This window comes from Pseudonaja textilis, chromosome 1, assembly GCF_049901715.1.
Source record: "Pseudonaja textilis isolate UNSWEBS1 chromosome 1, rPseTex1.2, whole genome shotgun sequence".
NCBI lineage: Eukaryota > Metazoa > Chordata > Lepidosauria > Squamata > Elapidae > Pseudonaja > Pseudonaja textilis.
The window spans coordinates 157,059,833-157,078,266 of NC_141990.1; the positions used below are offsets into that span (position 1 = coordinate 157,059,833).

Below are 18,434 nucleotides of genomic sequence, written 5' to 3' on the forward strand. Positions count from 1 at the left end.
ATGTTGACTTCTCTTGCACATAATGCTACTAAACTGGTGTACTGTAGAATTTAAAATATAACTTTGAATCTTAAAATGAAATTTGTTAATGGCAGAGATACACATTTGTAAACAGCAATGGATCATGCCCAGTATTTCCTAGTCAAACCACAGACAACTACAATGATCTAATACATATCAATTTTACAGAAGACAATGTTGAAAAAGCACTACGCAATCTAAAACCATCTCTATCTATTGGACCGGACGGAATATGTGCCTACTTCTTAAAAAAGCTATCCACTGCCATAGCCGAACCTCTAAGCATAATCTTTGAAAAATCTTTCAGGACCAGCTCCTTGCCAAAACTATGGTCACAAGCCACGGTCATCCCATCTTCAAAAAGGGAGACCCCAGCCTAGTTGAAAATTACAGACCAATCTCCTTATGCTGCATCACTTGTAAAGTCATGGAATCAATTATTAACCAATCCATTATCCTCCACTTAGAAACAAACAACCTACTCTCTAATAAACAATTTGGTTTCAGAAAAAAAACTATCATATAATCTGCAACTCTTACACTGCAAAAACATATGGACTACACAACTCGATCAGGGCAAAGCAATAGACACAATCTACATAGACTTCTGTAAAGCCTTTGATTCGGTGGTACATGACAAACTACTCCTAAAACTAAAATCTTACGGTATCTCTGGACACCCGCCTAACTGGATAGAAGCATTCCTGTCAAACAGACAACAAATGGTCAAAATTGGGAGCGTCCTATCAAATTCTGTACCTCTCAACAGTGGTGTCCCCCAAGGCAGTGTTCTAGGACAAATTCTTTTCATATTCTACATAAATGACCACTGTGATCATATTAAGAGCAACTGCATTCTCTTCGCTGATGATGTAAAACTATTCAACACCACCGACAATACTGCTACCCTTCAAAAAGACCTTGACTATATATCAGAATGGTCAAACAAATGGCAACTTCAAATCGCAAGAAGCAAATGCTCGATCTTACATATTTGCAAAAAAAATCAGAAAATAAAATACAAGCTGAATAGTCAAGACCTTGTTGATGATTCAAACTCTGTCAAGGACCTTGGAGTAGTCACCTCTAATGATCTAAGTCAAACTCTAATGATCTAAGTTCCCAAACTTTTTCAGTCCACCACCGCTTTGGTGTTACAAACTCATCCTCTGTGTCCCCACCAGGGATGGGATTCAAATTTATGTGGGTGTGACCTAATTTGAGGGCGTGGCCTGCTGGTCACATGAGTGGCTGGGCATGGCTTGCCGGTCGTGACTGGCTGGCATGGCTTGCTGGCTGGGCGTGGCTTGCTGGTCACATGACAGGGTAGGTGTGGTTTGGTGGTCATGTGACTGGGTGGGCGTGGCCAGGTAACCAGCAAACCAAATACAAGTGGTCCTCACTTAATAGCTGGTTGTTTAGCAAGTGTTCTAATTTATGGCTGGCCTCCCCAGAGCTACTTGACCTGTTTTTGGAGTTTTGACAACCATGCACACACATACACACACATTCCCTTCTAACCCTGCTGGAGTAAGTCACTGTACTAGAATTGGCAAAGCATCTCTGATTAGATTCTAGTAGTGAATAAAATCTAATCAGAGATGCTTTGCTAATTCTTGTTGATTTGTTTTATTTGTATTTCTTTATTTTATGTTGCTGAATTGCATTGACATGTGTATCCCTTCTTGTGCACAACCCAGAAGCTTTTGTGATTCTTTGCAGCAAACATTACCGACCTCTCGCTTTGCTCTACTTTTCAAATGTGCTGCCATTGCCACGTTCTAGCTGCTGGCCCCGCAGGTCCATCCCATTGAGCCCACTGCACTGGAGGGACCTGCCCAAGCAAGTCAATGGGGTGAGCCAGAGAGAGAAAAGAGAGAGAGAGAGAGAGAGAGAGAGAGAGAGGAAGAAAAGAAAGAGAAAAGGGAAAGAAAGAAAAAGGGAGAAAGAAAGAGGAGGGATGGAAGGGACAGAAAGAAAAAGAAATAAAGGAAGGAGGGAGGAAGGAGAAAGATAATGAGATATCTATTCTAGTCTAATCACCTGCCCCAGCAGGGTTAGAAGGAAGTGTGTGTGTGTGTGTGTGTGTGTTTGTGTTCTCCTTGTAATTTACTAGTAGATTTTGGTTTTCCCTTCTTCAGAATTGGCACTGTAATACATTGGGGGAAAGTAATTTTTTAGGGTGGAGATCTGGTCCAATGGATCCTGTTTAAAGCCTCAACAAAATATGAGAGCTTCCTGATAGTCTTGACCATGTTTCGTCCATGAAACCTTTAATAGAAGCCAAAGAGATTTCAATGTGGAAAAGGGCCTCCGTCTAAACTAGGCCTCATTTCAATCTGATGCACCAGTTTCTCTCTCTCTCCCTCCCTCCCTCCCTCAAGGACTGACTTTGCTCTACTTTCCCGATGTGCCTGTGGGGCCAGCGCTTCGAACATGGATTGATGGAGAGAGAGAGAGAGAGAGAGAGGTAGGTAGGTAGATATATTAATAGGTAGGTAGGCAGGCAGGCCTTTTCGATTAATGTATGGATATAGGTAGGTAGATAGATCTATACTGGTAGGTAGATAGGTAGGTAGGTAGGTAGACAGAAAGACAGGCAGGTGGGTAGGTAGGTAGGCAGGAAAGCAGGCAGGCAGGCAGACAGAACTTTTGGATGGATGGACAGGCAGACAGACAGAATGCGACAGCAGCAGCACTTTGGGAAAGTAGAGCAAAGCCAGAGTGACTTTCCAAATTATTTTTATTTCTTTATTTGTGCCGCCGCCGCTATGTTCGACGCCATTGAGCCCCTTGCACCGCTCTGGTGCAACAGTCAATGGGATGAGCCTGCATTGCTGGTGGCTCGAATGCCCCCCTGCCGCCTCTTAGCACCCCCCCCTTCAGCAGCCGCTTCCAAACAGAGCCTGTCCCACCTCCCGTAATCCCCGACATAGCTTCGCATTGACTTCTAAGCCTTGGCCCACCAAGCAAAACCTCCCGACACTCGAATTCACCAAGACCAATCAACATGCCGAAAGGCCCGCCCTACATAATTCCTACGACACAACTATGAAGAGGAACATGCTTTACCTCACTTCCTTGGGGAGACCTTCGGAGCAGCCAGCTTGACCCGGCCCATGTGGGGACCTGTTGTCTGGATAGGCATTTCCTGTTTAATACTATCCTATGATCTTCTATAATACAGTCCCCTTCTCCCCATTTCTTTCATATTCTTGAAATTATTTCTTAATAATCTACCTGCTATAATTTCTCTCTTGTCATATTTGGTAAAACTTGATGAGCTCTTGTCAGTTCTAATACTGCACTAACAATGGATTAAGGTTTGATTTTTTTTGTGTGTCTTATCTTAAAATTCATCATCAAATGGATTTACCAAGAACAGATCAGGTCAGCTTAATCTTTTGGGAGAGTTGCTTTTTACTAATTGGCTAGCTTTGTTAGTTGATTGTGGGGACACTATGGACATAATATATATTGATTTTGGCAAATCATTTTGCTAAACTACATGGCCTTCTTATTAATAAGTTACTTAAGTAAAAAAATGAATGACAGATTTATTAGTTGAATACAGAACTAGTTTAAAATCTACACATCAAACTGCACTGAAATAGAAATAGAAATAGTTCTGGAACTGGAACTTTAACATTATCATTAACGACCTGGGAGAAGGCATGAAAGGGTCTCTTACTGACTCTTCAGATGATATATATCTCAGGGAATTATACACCACACACATACTATTCAAAAAAGTATCTAGTAAATTGTTAGCAAAAAGCCTCTCTTCAAATGTCTTTTGAAAGCATCACTGGCAATCTTGGCATAAAGCAAAACATGCTTTATGAAGCAACATTTTTGAATGCTTTACACAAATCTACTACATAACAGCCTAGAAGACAGAAAGAATATCCAACTATTTTGTCAATTACAGAAGTAGCCTGAAAATAGGCTGAAACTTAATAGTAAGTAACTTTATTTACTTAGGATAAATACATCAAACAGACAGATGTGGAATATTTAACTTGGTAATAATGCATCTGAAAAGAATCTTAAGAGATGCAGTTGATTGCAAGCTGAATATGAGTCAGCAGTATTATACAGTTACAAAAAAACAAATGCAATTTTGGATCACATCAGCAAAAGTGTAGTTTCAAAATCATAGGCTATAACAGTTGGCCAGACTACTGGGTCCACAGTAAGAAAGACTCAGGAAACAGGAAGCAACAAAAGGCAATATTGATGATCAACCGACTGGAAATCAAGTCTTAAAAGGAAACAATAAAGGAAATTACTTGTGAAAAACATTAGGGAATATGATATAGCACTTTTCAACTGCTTGTAGTGTCATATGGAAACTCGTCAAGATTTCTTTCTTTATAAGATTTATATGGTTACTCATCTCATTCAATATAAAGCAGGTGGCTAATAACAATCCAACCACTATAAATGTATAGAAAATAAAAACCAGAACTCTGGAAAATTGAACAAGATCAAATAAACTCTATCACACTTCAACCAAGATGTATTCTCAATCACTCCACAACGTGTAACTATGGATCTACTAAACGATTATTAAAATTTTTAAAAAGCTTCCTAAATATACAAATGAAACAAGCATCAAGTAAGCATTCCTTTGTAAGATGTTCACACAAATCTTGAATCTAGATTTCTGCAGTGAGCAGATAATTCAACTCAATGGACTAAACTACCTTTTCAATTCTATCAAAAAGTTTGCATAGAAGAACATTAGGCTTGCAGTTTTGTTTCTTAAGCAAAACCCTGATCTTAGAATTCTATAAGTATATTTTGTATTTGGACATGGGGGATGGAATTTGTCATTCTGAGAAGAATCATAGTAAATTACATATGAATGCTTTATCTGCTTACCTTGCTGTAAAATCCACGACTCCTTCCTGTCCTATGTTCCTATTCTACTTAATCAATAAAATATAAATCAAACCCTTAACTTTCAAAATATTTTCATGGTTATAGAACTAAGTTGGACCATTGAGAGCAACAAACTAAAGTAATAAAAAATGAGATGAAGAACCCACATTTTTATTTACTTGTTTATTCAATTTATAGGGGTGCCCCATTGAAATTACTTGAGGTATCATACACAAGAGTGTGAAAACATCATTAAACAAAAAAATTCTTAGAATTTTCCAAATCCAGAATGAAGCTTTTCACATTAATTTCTGTATTAAAGTTAATTAGAAAATCTTGGTTTTTCACAATGATAGTATACATTTATTTTAATTGCAATTTAATGCAAATCACCAGCATTTAAGCCATAATACCATCCTAAGGCAGAAAGTTCTCGGAGTATTTTATATATTTCCAATTATTATTTTAGTTTGAGTTCCTCATGGATTTCTTTACAAATGTTTGGGGGTTTTTCTTTAAAAAGATGATGAATAATTTATTTACATCTAAGGGAAATAATCATCCTATCTTTTCTTGACATAAACTATCCCCCCCAATTCTATTGTACAATATTTCTGTTCATAAAAATCAAATATTCTCATAGCTGAAGAAATGGACAGGTTGGTGTAAAGCATGTTTTCCATTACAAGAATCAACACATAATCTATTACAAATATCTATGTGAAAGGTAAATTATTGTTTTCCTTGAAAACATTACCACTGACCAAGGGGAAAGAAAGTAAATCATGCATTAAGAGTTAGTTACAGGAAAGCAGGTGGCTTTGAAATGGAAAAGTGGACTCTGCCTCATTGAGTGAAGAAACCTCTCTCCCTTCAATCCCATAGTGTTTTTCTAGAAATCTCAATCTGACAGGAGCTTCACACTACAGATATCCTTACTCTACCACAAACTCAGTTTTTTACTGCATTTTCATGCTGTTTTATCCCCACTTTCTTTTGCCTTCCTTACCAATGTACCAATCCTTTCCCGTTTTCCTTTCTGATTTTGTACTTCAATAGTTTTTTTTCCATTTCTGCTAAGGAAATGTGGAGTGAGGAGTGCGTTGGCTGACAGAAAGGGGAAAAAAATTAACTGTTAGGCTACCAGCACTCTTCTTTGTTTTAAACTATGTTGTCTGAATAGCATGTGAGCAAAGAAAGCTGACGGAAAGGCTGCCTGGCAATCAAAATGCACAGAATATCCCACTGAAAGTGATCTATATGTGTAAGAATAAAGACACTGGAAGGCAACAACTACATTAAACCAAACCATGTTGACTCATGCACTAAGTCAATTTACAGCATAAGATCATTGATACATCAGTATAATAATGCAGTTACAAACACTGCTGCTAGAGTAGGAATCATAGCCTATTCATCTATATTTTCCTCATCTTCAGACCCACACCCTTCTGCACTGTAACAGTCACAAAATGCCACACTTATATTAAGGATTTGTTACTACTATATGACTGTATCAATTTGGTCATATCCTTAATGAAAGACTTTATTATACTACTGTGCCTCGGCTTCTATTTCTATCTGGAAAATGGGTGAAAAAAATGATCATCCTCCTGTGAAGTCCATTAGATAAGGCAATACAACTTTGGCTTTTATTAGAATAGTTAACTGAGTATTGAGTTATTTAAAACTAATGTGTTGCACTCCAAAACCAAAGCCAGACAATTACTCATTAGTACAAAGACACAAGTTCTGTTAAACACATACTCTACAGTTAGCACAACAAAAGTACACATAAATTATGACTTTTATGGTTATGGTTACAGGAATATTTAGCAACTGAGTTTTGTTTTATAAGACACTAAATATTTTATCAATGACTTTTGAGTCATAAATCAGGTGAACAGAATAGGACATTTGTTAATAGTACAATAATACAGCAAAATAGTTATTTAAGTCTCATGTGGCTCTTAAAGGTCATGGAGTCAACACAAAGAAAAATACTGTTTTCTTTTACTGAAATCTATTTTTAGAATTAGAAGGCCAACAAATCCCTCTGATCAAAAGGGTCAACACAGAAACTGAAAATTAGGAGTTTGCAAACTGTTAACTACTTTGATTCCTTACATATGAATGGTTAAATTTAACTATTTAAATTATTAAAATTGTGCCGAATTTCACTTGAAATAGACTGACATGTACTATCTAATTCTACTTCTTGTGTCTAGTTTTCTCTTACAGGGAAATAGAACAAAGTTACTGTTATGTCATCTATTATAGCAATGCATTCAGTAATTGTGATTTGCCACATAATTCCCACTTAAATCCTGTTTTGGCTTTTAGAAAGCTCAACATACTATTCAATTCCCCTTCCTATTTCATTTACATTCAAAATAATTATGTGGGAAGTTTAGGGTAAGAAAAAGTAATTAGCTCAGTAAACTTCATGGGTGAATAGAATCTGATCCTGAGGTCCAAAAATTTAACCACTATTGGGAAGAGATTATGTTTGTGCCAAAACAAATATTATTTAATATATTGCTACCTGGCTTTTAAAAAGTGAAAGACTGGAAAACTATGAATCAAATAATAAAAATAATACACTTTTAAAAAGGCAATCCTGTCCTTTCTGGGTTGGGAAATCCATTCATGTCAATTATAGTTATCCTAGCATAAATCAGGAGAAAAAATACAGTAATGTCATGTTATTGAGAAACCATTAATGGAAGAAATAAAGAACAGAAAATTATAGCAATGTATATTATGCCATGAAAGCAAGAGCTTAAGAGGTGCTACTTCCAATTAACAGTACACCAAGGATCCTACTGTATAAGAAGTTAAATAAAATAAATAAATGATAATATTAAATATAGTATAATATGGACAAACAACCTACTTGACAGAGAAAACAGGAGGCAGGAATATTAAGTATGTTCGCCACCTTGAGTTACGTATTATGAAATATATTAAAAAGGATAAAAATGTAGAGTCTAGCAAAGGCTGGTATTGACTTTTTGCAAACACTGGCAAGTCAAAGTTCTAATAATAAGCAATCACAAATAGCTCTAACACAACTTCCATATTTACCAATTGGAAAAAACGCGTTATATTATGCAGTCCTGAATCTATTCATCCATGCAGATACAAAATTACAGGGAAGTCTGATGTAGTCAAGAAAGGAGGGCAACAAATTATCTGTTTTGCTACCCTACCAGGACTGCAAATGAAAAAGTGGAAACAGATAATTTCACAGGCTACAGTTTTTTCTTGGTTTTTTTAGCTACTGCTTCTTTTTTTCTTCTTTTTTAACAATTTTTATTCAGTTTTTCACATTAAAAACAAAAATCTCTTTTTAGTGGACAACATATTTCCAGGTCATCACCTTTACATACAAATATGACAGCAATTATACATTCATATATGCATACTTAATTCTATTATCACCTTTTCCATTCCAAATTTTCAGTAAGGAGAGAAAGAAACACATTAATTCTAGCCTTTTTCATTAATCTCAATCAAAACATCTTTTTGTTTCATTTCAATTATTTCAAATATAATCCTTTAATAATTATTTTAATAATAAAGATAAACAATATGTGTTTGCCTAATAGTAATAATAATAATGATAATAATGATAATGATAATAATAATAATAATAATAATAATAATAATAATAATAATAATAATAATAATAAAAGTTACCAATGTCTCTCCTTGCTTTTAATAGTCTATGTTAACTTATTAATTTAGTTGGTTCTTTAGTCTGTCATATTCCCTTTCCATTACACATTCTTTTTATAAATTCTAGATTAATATAAATTTTAACACTAAAAAAAATCATTGAGGTGTCATACTCAAAGCAGTAAAGCGGGGAAACCTATACTTGTTTTGTTTTTTTAGTGTTAAAATTTGTATTAAGCTGCTTTTTTAATTATTTAACTGACAAGAAAAAAATACCCACAGACACATATATAAAAGTACTTTCATACATGTACATACCATTATGTATGAAAATTTTATACAGTAATTTCAATAAAGGATCTCCATATTTCATTACAATGATTCTTCTGACGGTACATAAAGTTGGCCAATGACCCAAATAACATGTTTTGAATTTGACAATTAATCCAACAATAAACTATATCTTCAAGATGCAAGTAACATAAGTAACTGGGGCCATGTATTTATCTTTCAACGAGAAGGTTTTTAGCAGTAAGAATAGCAGAGACTAATTCCCATAGTTGAGCCATCAGTTTCTAGTTCCTTCCAAATAATATGGATGTCCAGATTCAAATTAATATGTGTAATGTTTTCCAGAATATAACAATTTTGGGACCCTGTAAGATAGTAAAACTACAGCTTAAACTGATTGGAGAAAAAATTATTTTAGTAACACCCTCCCCCACAATGGACAAGTATGTGTCTTGCTTCCTTTGTATAAGCATCTGGTATAGTTTAACTGAAAATCTCAGACTCCAATTCCTCAATTACCCACTCATTTTTCTTTGCTTGCCCTACAGTCTATATTAGTTATTATTCTCACCTCCCCCCGCCATTTTTACTATCGGCTTTTTTCAGGACAAACTTCTACACAATTAATATATGAAATTAATAGACACCAAATGCAATAAGCAGCTCTTAAGAAATTAACTCTATTTTTTTAATAACTATGTAGTGTCTAATCTGCTTCTTATGGTCTTTTATTTTATTTTTTTATTTATTAAATAAATGTTCTGCAGTCAGGAAGAACCTACAGTAAACAAAACTTTCTCCACTATCATTATCAAAAATTTGCAAAACAAAAGTGGGTAAAGCAAATGATGTAATAGAAAACAGGTACACATTTTAATTCCAGACATTATCACAGGTAGTTAATCTGAATCCTAGATTCAGTTCAATTTGCTTAATACTGTGGGGATGCTGCAAATGTTGTAAGCATGAGGACCAATATTTGTAAGTCACTTTTTCAGTCTCATTGTAACTTTGACCAGACAATAAATAAATAGTTGTTAAGTGGAGGACTACCTTTACTCATTAAAGACTAATGTACTTTTCAAACTGATGCATGATATCTCTCAGGCACCAACTAGCCTTTTTTAAAACTCATCTAACAAAATCAACAGGCAATTGGCAAACTGCTAATATATTGTTAGGTAAAACTTAGAAGATTAAGTAGGAAATAAAAACCCTTTCATAATGTTTACTATTACCACTGTCTCTAGGCTCATACTATAGACCAGTACAAAAACAGCTTTTAAAAGGTCCCTGACAGTCATTACAAAAACATCAGCTTAGCCCAGAAAAATTAGACAGTGGGAAAAGATTGGCTAGCCTTAATTTTTTTGTGTATAAAAAAAGAAGAAACTCGTCTTTTTAAATATTCTGTTGTTATTATATGGAAAAGTTTCAGTATTTGTTGTAGTGTTTTGTTGATGACTTGGTCTACACTTCTGTCACTGTTATAAAGATGAAAATCAACATGTTTTTCCTGTCAATTACGATATCGAAATAAAGTTAAGCTGTGTTATCCAAGAGAATGTTCCCATAAAAGTGAACGCTAAACTGGTGATGGTATGAAATATCCAGGATGCTGAAGGAATATTGGGGACCATCTTTTCCAGTTTGCCTTCTAGGCAATGGGTTAGGGTTTTGGAATTGGCATCAAAGAAGCCATTTGTGAAATCACTCATAAAATTATCTCAAAACTCCAAATATGTCCAATCACCTAAGGTACTGGGAAACCTTGGTTGTGTTATGCTTTGCTACGTCTCTGAAAAAAACTAGTATGAATAAAGTTTACTAGTTTAGCTGGAAAGAATTAATAAAAATGTTGGTTCAGACCATCAGCTCTGAAAAAGGCATTCTCTCTCAGCCCACAGGATTGTTCTTGTGGGGAAATTAGGAGGCGAAAAACGGCTATGTTTACCATCTTATCTGTAAAAAGTAAATGTGGGATATACATAAACAAATAAATAAAAATGATCTACATAATCAGGAGCTCTGCTTTATTAGACACTCCATGCAGGAAATTCAGATTAGTATGAAAAAAAATGGTTTTTGAATAGCAAAAACACAAAGGCAAGACTAATGATATTAGGAAATCATAACATCTTCCTCCCTTAACACATATTTAAATGGCATTGGGCTTTATTTAACAAAGAAATATATGCCTATTCTATTTATATTTAGGCAGGGGATATAAGTGATACTGCTTCGCATTCATGCACATCTTTTAAAATAGTGAACAAAAGATCCTTGCATAATTTGTTTATTAAGACAGACACATGAGGCTCATTATATAGACATCCGTTCTACTGCAGCTTATTACAGATGACGAGGCCTGTTTAGAATACAAAGCTGAATAAGAATAGGAATTGCTTTAGTTTCTCAATTGACTCCCACTTTGCAAGATGTTAACAACAATCACCAGATGTAAATACCAGCAACATTTTATTTTCTTCCATTAGTGTTTGGGAAAGGAAAGGAGGATAGGGGAATCTACACTACAGCCAGTGAACGCAGGGAAGGTAGAATACCCTGTGAGATTCTAGTATCTCTGTTCTACCAAGCACCAAGGAGGACAATCACAGCAATAACAAACAGAAAGCAGCAGTATATATGGACAACTCAATCTCAGATATAGGAAAGCACACATACTGCTTTTCAATCAAGATCTAATAAAGGGCAATGTCTAAGAGCAAAAGCCAAGAGCCCACTAAATTTCTTGTACTTTCCACTTTTTTATGCCATCTCTGATCTGCAATCAAGGGCTATTAATATTGGACAACTTTTATAGGTCCTTTAAGATTTTGTTTGTGTGTACCTTTGAGTCAGTGTTGATTCCTAATAAATGCCTAGACTAGACCTTGCAATTTTCTTGGCAAGATTTCGGAAATGGTTAGCTCTTGCCTTTTTCCTAGGGCTGAGAGAAAGTGACTGGCCCAAAGTCACCCAGCTGGCTTTGTGCCTAAGACATGACTAGAACTCAGAGTCTCCCAGTAACCACTACACCAAACTTGCTCTCTGTTTAAGAGATTACTGAGCTAATACAATGAAATGTAGAGCTACTAGATAGTAGAACACTGTGTATCCTTTCTAACAAAACTTATTCCTAATGTGACTACTTAGGGTATTGCCTCAGAATAGTATACAATGTACAGCAAATAGGAACATCCTTATCTAGTTTGATAATATCTTTGATTTGGGGGGTGGAGGACTCATGACAAGTACTTCATAACAGAAGTTTTAAAGATTCAAACTGGAAGTCCAACACAATAAATAAGCTATTTTTATACTCAATGAAATGTTTAAATTCAGAAATTCTATCATGAAATGGAATAGCAAAATCCTGTGTAACCTCAAATTACAGCTTGATCTGCCAGCCTTTTCACAGACAAGATCATTATTACAATTTCCTTCCAACATCAACCAAAGTCAACTCTCTAGAGTGATGGATATGACAATAATAATAAACACATTTGGACATTGAAATAAAATAAAGGAAGTACTAGGGAAAAAACACAAGGTCACATTTAGGCTAGAACACAGACCACTAGTGGCTAGAACAGGGTTGGGCTACTACTACATAACCTTAAAGATGAAATATATTTTGCACCTTCAGGAAAAATGCATTCCATAATACAGCATTCACTTTTCTCTATTTAGAAGGCAAAAACTTTGATCTAACTGGGATATTTTATACTAACTTTAAACATACAATCACCTGATTTTAAGTTTCTCTTTTCTTAATAAGTAAAAGTTGGTCAGTTTGGTGTAGTAATTAAGGCACCAAACTAGAAATCAAGTGACTGTGATTTCTAATCCTGCCTCAGGCACAAAGCCAACTGGGTAATTTTTGGCCAATCTTTCTCTCTCTCTCTCAACCCAAGGAAAGAACCAATGGCAAAACACTTTCAGAAAAATCTTGCCAAGAAAACTGCAGAGATTTAAAATGTCCAAGCAGTTGCCAGTAGTCAACACTAACTTGAAGCCAGTAAAATAAAAGGTGGTCAAACTAATCATAATTTGATTTAAGTACAATAGGATTCCACAAATAATGTGCCATTCCTTTCTTAGAAAACTGATGAGATCAAACTTTAAAAATGCTGAGCCACTATTCCCCCCCAACTACCATCCACAGAAAACAGACAAAAGAATGAATTACTGAGGAATCTTCACAGTTTTATTTAATGTTTTTTATATTAAAAGTACCTTAAAGAATTATCTTGAATGATATATTATACTAGCATGTTCAAAGTACAATACCAAACATAAATAAGTTTAGTCTTTTCATTAAAACAATGAACAATACCAAAGCAGAACTAAAAATACAAAAAGTTATACAGAATACTGATTTTCATTCCCCAAAGTAAGACTATAAGCAAACATTTAAAATTATGCAAGTGTTTATTATAGACACACTTCTGCTGTGTTGATCTGCTGTAAGCTTGCACTGTTTTCACTTAATGTAAGCTTCCATTTTTCTTTCAGCTCCTATGACATTTTGAATGTATAAGCATAATAATGGGCTCATGTCTGAACATTATTTTGCATTTAACACTGTTATGGCAGTAGTTAATATTTCTTTCTGGATATTATTACTTCTTTTGGTTTCATTTCCCAAGAAAGACTATGAAACTAAAGTCCTATGTTTTGAAAGGTCTTTTATTTAATGTTACTTGACATTTCTTAGCATACAGATCTCAAAATATACAATATAAGTGCTTTAAAGAAAAAATAATTATCTTGAGTGAAGAATAAATTTTCAAAATATGAATTATTTCTAATTGCTACTGATACAGTATATTTTGCAATACTGACAAAACACAGTTTATTAATACAGATAATAGTTTGCAATATAGTTAAATACTAGTATCTTAGAGATTTCCTATCCTGCTTCTCTTTGTCTCATTAGTCACTGCCTTCACCTGAACACACTCAAGGTAATTTTCATTCCCCAAATGCAAAAATGCCAACATATACAGTATGTAGGCAATGACATTTTCCTGCTTAAAAGCCTTTCTCAGTCTCTTAATTGAAGAGCTACTGCCACATATATAAGGAGTGGGTGTATAAAATCATCCTTCTCTACATAGAATGTATCAGTTTTATGCTGTACATAGTCCAATATATTATGAGCTTCAATACATTTCTCATAATGGAAAGACTAAATAATTGAAATGAGCCTCTCTGGAGTCAAAACCATTACATTTACAATTTCCAGTCTGCTAATTTTAGTTATGTTTATTATTTTTTTATTAATTTGTACTGTAGCTTTATTCTTTACAGGAGATGAAGGAAATGTACTCAGTGTACATATTCATGTCTTGACATAAATTATATGTTAACATGAGCATAACAGTAGGAAAATTGGAATTTTTCTGTATTTTTCCATTCCTCAATTTATATTTTAGATCATAGAGCAAATATCGTATGTGGAGAATCATCAGAAAATCTTTCTTTTTTTCATAATCCCCATTAGATCTTTTCCAAAACTGCTTCTGAGATCATTAAGAACAGCTATCAATCCTGATTAATCATTTCTGATGTTTTTTTAACAAGATACTGCCACCTTGGGGATAAGTTTCTAAAATATTTAATTATTTTAAAGTCATTAGGCAGTCCTGCTGTATCTAGCAGACTAACTGTAGGACTTAAGTAGTATCAAGCACCATACCTAAAATGGACTAGCAGTATGTCTGTGTGCAAATTCAATTATTATCTTTTTATGACAAAACCATTTCTGAATCTTTAAAGACTGATTTCATTGAATAATATCCTTTTGTACAAATAAATATGCTTTAAGATAGGAGTATATATTACATTGTTGTTGTTTAAGCCCTGAGGAATCCTAGAACAATTGGGGGTCAATGTTACAAATCAGAAGCCAAGGAAAACAATTTTAAATTTGCTCATAGTCTATTCTTATCATGAAATTTTATTTCTGCTAAAGACTTCTTTTAAGAAACAGAGTAGAAATAAATAAATTTACTAAAAGAATTCCATAAGTTTCAATGAAGCTAATGAAACAGTTGATAAAATTATTTTAGAATCAGGTTTATTTGTTTGAATAACTTTTAGAATCTTAAAAGAATATGAAGATGTCTACATGTTCTATTTCTGTAGAAGTCATGTATTAACAGGAATTGGATATATACTTTCAAAAGTGCTTAATCAGGAAGTCTGCAATTATATAAAAGATATGCTTCTCAGCTGCTTATCCATAATTTCCATATTCATGCCCTTTGATTTCCAAATCCAAGAAATGTTGTTTTATTTCCTCCCAGGCCAAATACCAAAACATACTATTTGTATCATTGCTGGGTCAGAGGAAAGACACAAAGTATTACAAAAGAACAAAAAACAAAATGTACTACTATGATATCCAAATAAAGATTGGGGACTCAGTTCACAGATATTTTAAGGGTAAATCCAGATGGTTGGTTTTTAATTGCTGTACATTCCAGCAAAGAACATCCAGTGGTATTTTGTGAATTCCAATTGTTTTTCTTCACATGATTGCAGACCTATACTAGGGTGGTGCACGGCTTTGGATTAAAAGGCATAAAAGTATCATGGAATGGAGATGGCTCACAGGATCTATTGGCAACCCCTTTTGAAAAAGCATGTGTAATTTCAAATAAATTAATCTATTCAATTAAAACATGTTAATCTTTTTATAACAATCCGCATGATTCATTTTAACTATATTCTTAATTAGACATATTTAGTATACTTATTATAGTTTCTCTTTTTCACATTATTCCATTTATCTCTGTGTATAATTTAACAAAAAACAAGTAGTCTAGTAACAAGAGGACATCAGTTCCAATCTTTTCATTTTAAAAATCTATATTTTTCTATCTTCTAAATAATTTATTACTTCAAATGCATTTATATTACACCACGTTACCTTGCAGAATCCCCTTTCTTAATCCTTATCTAACCATTATCTCTATGTCTCTTAACTACACAATTTCTTTTCCTTTTTGTTCAATTTCCATATCTCTTTATTTCCTGGTCCTTTCTCTTAATACTTCTTTTTCCTTTCATTTTTTTCCTTCCATTTCTTACTCCAATTTTTATCCCCCTCCCTCTTTAAAATTTTGTTCTGTAATTCCCTTTTCTGCTGTTTCCCTTTACTTTGTTTGGCTTTCAAAACATTACCCTTTTTCATTGCCTCCTAAAATCTCCAAGTTTTAATTCCCATTCTTTTCCCCCTTCGCTTTAATGTTCATTGCTCTAATTGTTCATTGAAGCTGGCCTCTTCTTTGATCAGCTCCTCCCCTTCATACTCCAGAATCACCAGATCTAATGATTGTAAGGCAAGACAGCATGACTCATCTCTTTCATGTAATATTTCTTTCATGTTTCTTAATTCCATTTTTAGTTCCAAGAAAAGTTCTGCCATTTTTAAACACTCCTTTTATATTTTCTTTCTCTTTTTTTAGTCTTTAAATCCAGACCAATTGTCCAGTAATTTAATTCCACCAGCATCTTTGATATTTATTTTCAACGATTAGCTTCTAATAATTCCTCTTTAAGTTTTTTCCGAATTCATCATAGTCCAATATCCATAAGTTTAAATTTATGCCAAAATCACCAAACAGTCCCAGAGTAATTTCTTCATGCTTTTTTTTATTTTAATACTTTGTGTTTTCACTTTTCATTTTTTAGGATTTCTATTTTATTGTAACAAAGTTTCTCTTATTTTGTATCAAGTTCCACTTTTGAAAGATCTAAGCGTTTTTTCTTTTTTAAAGAGTCACTAAAATTTCTCCTTTACCATTAGGTGGCGTTCTCTCTTATGTCCAAATTCCACCTTTTTTGTCCCACTTTCTTTTCTGTTCAGGGCTTTTAAATTTCAAAAATCAAATAAATCCAATTATCAGTTACTGTTGGGTTTTGGGTTTTTTTGGACATATTCAAGTTCAGCTTTTAGTTATGCCTATTTAGTGCCACAATCATATTTTTATCCAATTTAAACAAGTATTTTCTTCTGGCTTCCTCGAGTTTATCCTTTCAAAGTTCAAAGCCACTTTCAGCTGTCAATTCCCCCCCAACACACACACAGTTTTTCTGGTCGCTGCTTTTACTGTCTTCCTTAAAAATGTCTTTAATATCTTAATTCTGGGGTACCTTTGTATCCAAATGTTGCACCTGGTTAGCCCAGTCTTCACACTGTCCTCTTCTTCACTGCTCTAGCACAATCTTTATCCAAGTTAGCTCTCCTTCTTCAGGGTGCCATATTTGATCACCGTTCCAGCCCATCTTCGGAGGGAGTATGCCTAACCAGGGAGGGGAGATGCAGCTCCTCTCAACCCAGCTGGCAGTCTCCCCCTTCTTCACCACACCAACAAGGTGATTCTGGCCCCATTCGGAGCCCTCCAATGGGAGAAGATGGATAGAAACCGCGCATATTTGCGGTCTTCAGTCCGTCCACAAAGGAAGCGCCACCGGAAGTCACAATTATTTTATTGTTAATCATAAACAAAAGTAGAAAATTGTAAAGCTATTATAAATATACATAGCATTTTATATGCATTGCTTTGTTTACCATTCAAAGTCAAGGGACATCCTTACTAGTTTATTCAATCTTGGAACACATTTTACCCTTTACAACATCAGATCATTAATACATATTAATCAAACCTTTCTTTAACTATTGCCTGGCCATAGATATTGTGAGATGTAGAAACCAAATTATACTCACATCATACTTTGCAATTCTAGAATAAAGTTTGTTGATCTCCCAGTCCCTCTTCCACTGCTAGATGGAACAGCTGACATTGGACTAGATCCAGTACTGCTCATCTAAGTAAATAGCAGACAAGGACAACACATGAAATATATAGCAAATTAACCCCACAAACCTTCAAATCTAACTGTGTTCCAACCAAAAATTTGCAATACTTTCTTCAACATGTATAAAATTTTCAGGACACATTTTTATCAAACAGGCAGGCAAAAATAATTCATACTAATAAATATTAATGTGACTTCAATTCAGGCTTTATTTTGACCAACATCCTACATAAACATCTAATATTTTTTCTAGTGCTAACCTAAAATAAGTCAATATTTAATATGTAATATTAATATGTAAGTTGAATTATATTAGCTATATCATTGTACAGTAATTATTGATTCTGATATAATTCAACCGGCCTTAAATTTTTATCCCTTTTTGACATCAATATTAGATAACATATTCAATTAAGTATTAAATGTAAATACATGCGTTATTAACTTAAAAAATATATTTATAAAATGCATTTTTTCTGCACTTTGGAATTCTGAATTGTTTCTAGTCCAAATATCTGAAGTGAATATTAATCAGTAACAATTTTCTGAGTCCTTCCAATATGAGATATCAGAGCTGAATTGGGATTTTCAGTGGGATCAGTTTATGGAGCTTAAGAGATGACCCTTTAAACATTATTTACCTGGTGGCAAATACACAGACATTAGGACTCTGCAATCTTCAAAAATGATTCAAAGGAATTGCTATACATTTTGAATAAGCA

General features: G+C 34.1%; 2 protein-coding genes across 21 annotated transcripts in view; one reads left to right on the plus strand and one right to left on the minus strand.

Moving 5' to 3' along the window:
- SUPT3H (SPT3 homolog, SAGA and STAGA complex component) overlaps positions 1-18,434 on the minus strand; it is a 253,432-nt gene that overhangs the window by 231,819 nt on the left and 3,179 nt on the right. For all 12 annotated transcript variants that reach the window (XM_026707835.2, XM_026707836.2, XM_087919392.1 and 9 more), the window contains exon 2: positions 17,621-17,721. In XM_026707835.2, coding sequence (XP_026563620.1) covers positions 17,621-17,721 — 101 coding nt within the window. The remainder of the gene's footprint in view (positions 1-17,620; positions 17,722-18,434) is intronic.
- RUNX2 (RUNX family transcription factor 2) overlaps positions 1-18,434 on the plus strand; it is a 248,287-nt gene that overhangs the window by 16,647 nt on the left and 213,206 nt on the right. The gene's annotated exons all lie outside the window — the stretch shown is intronic.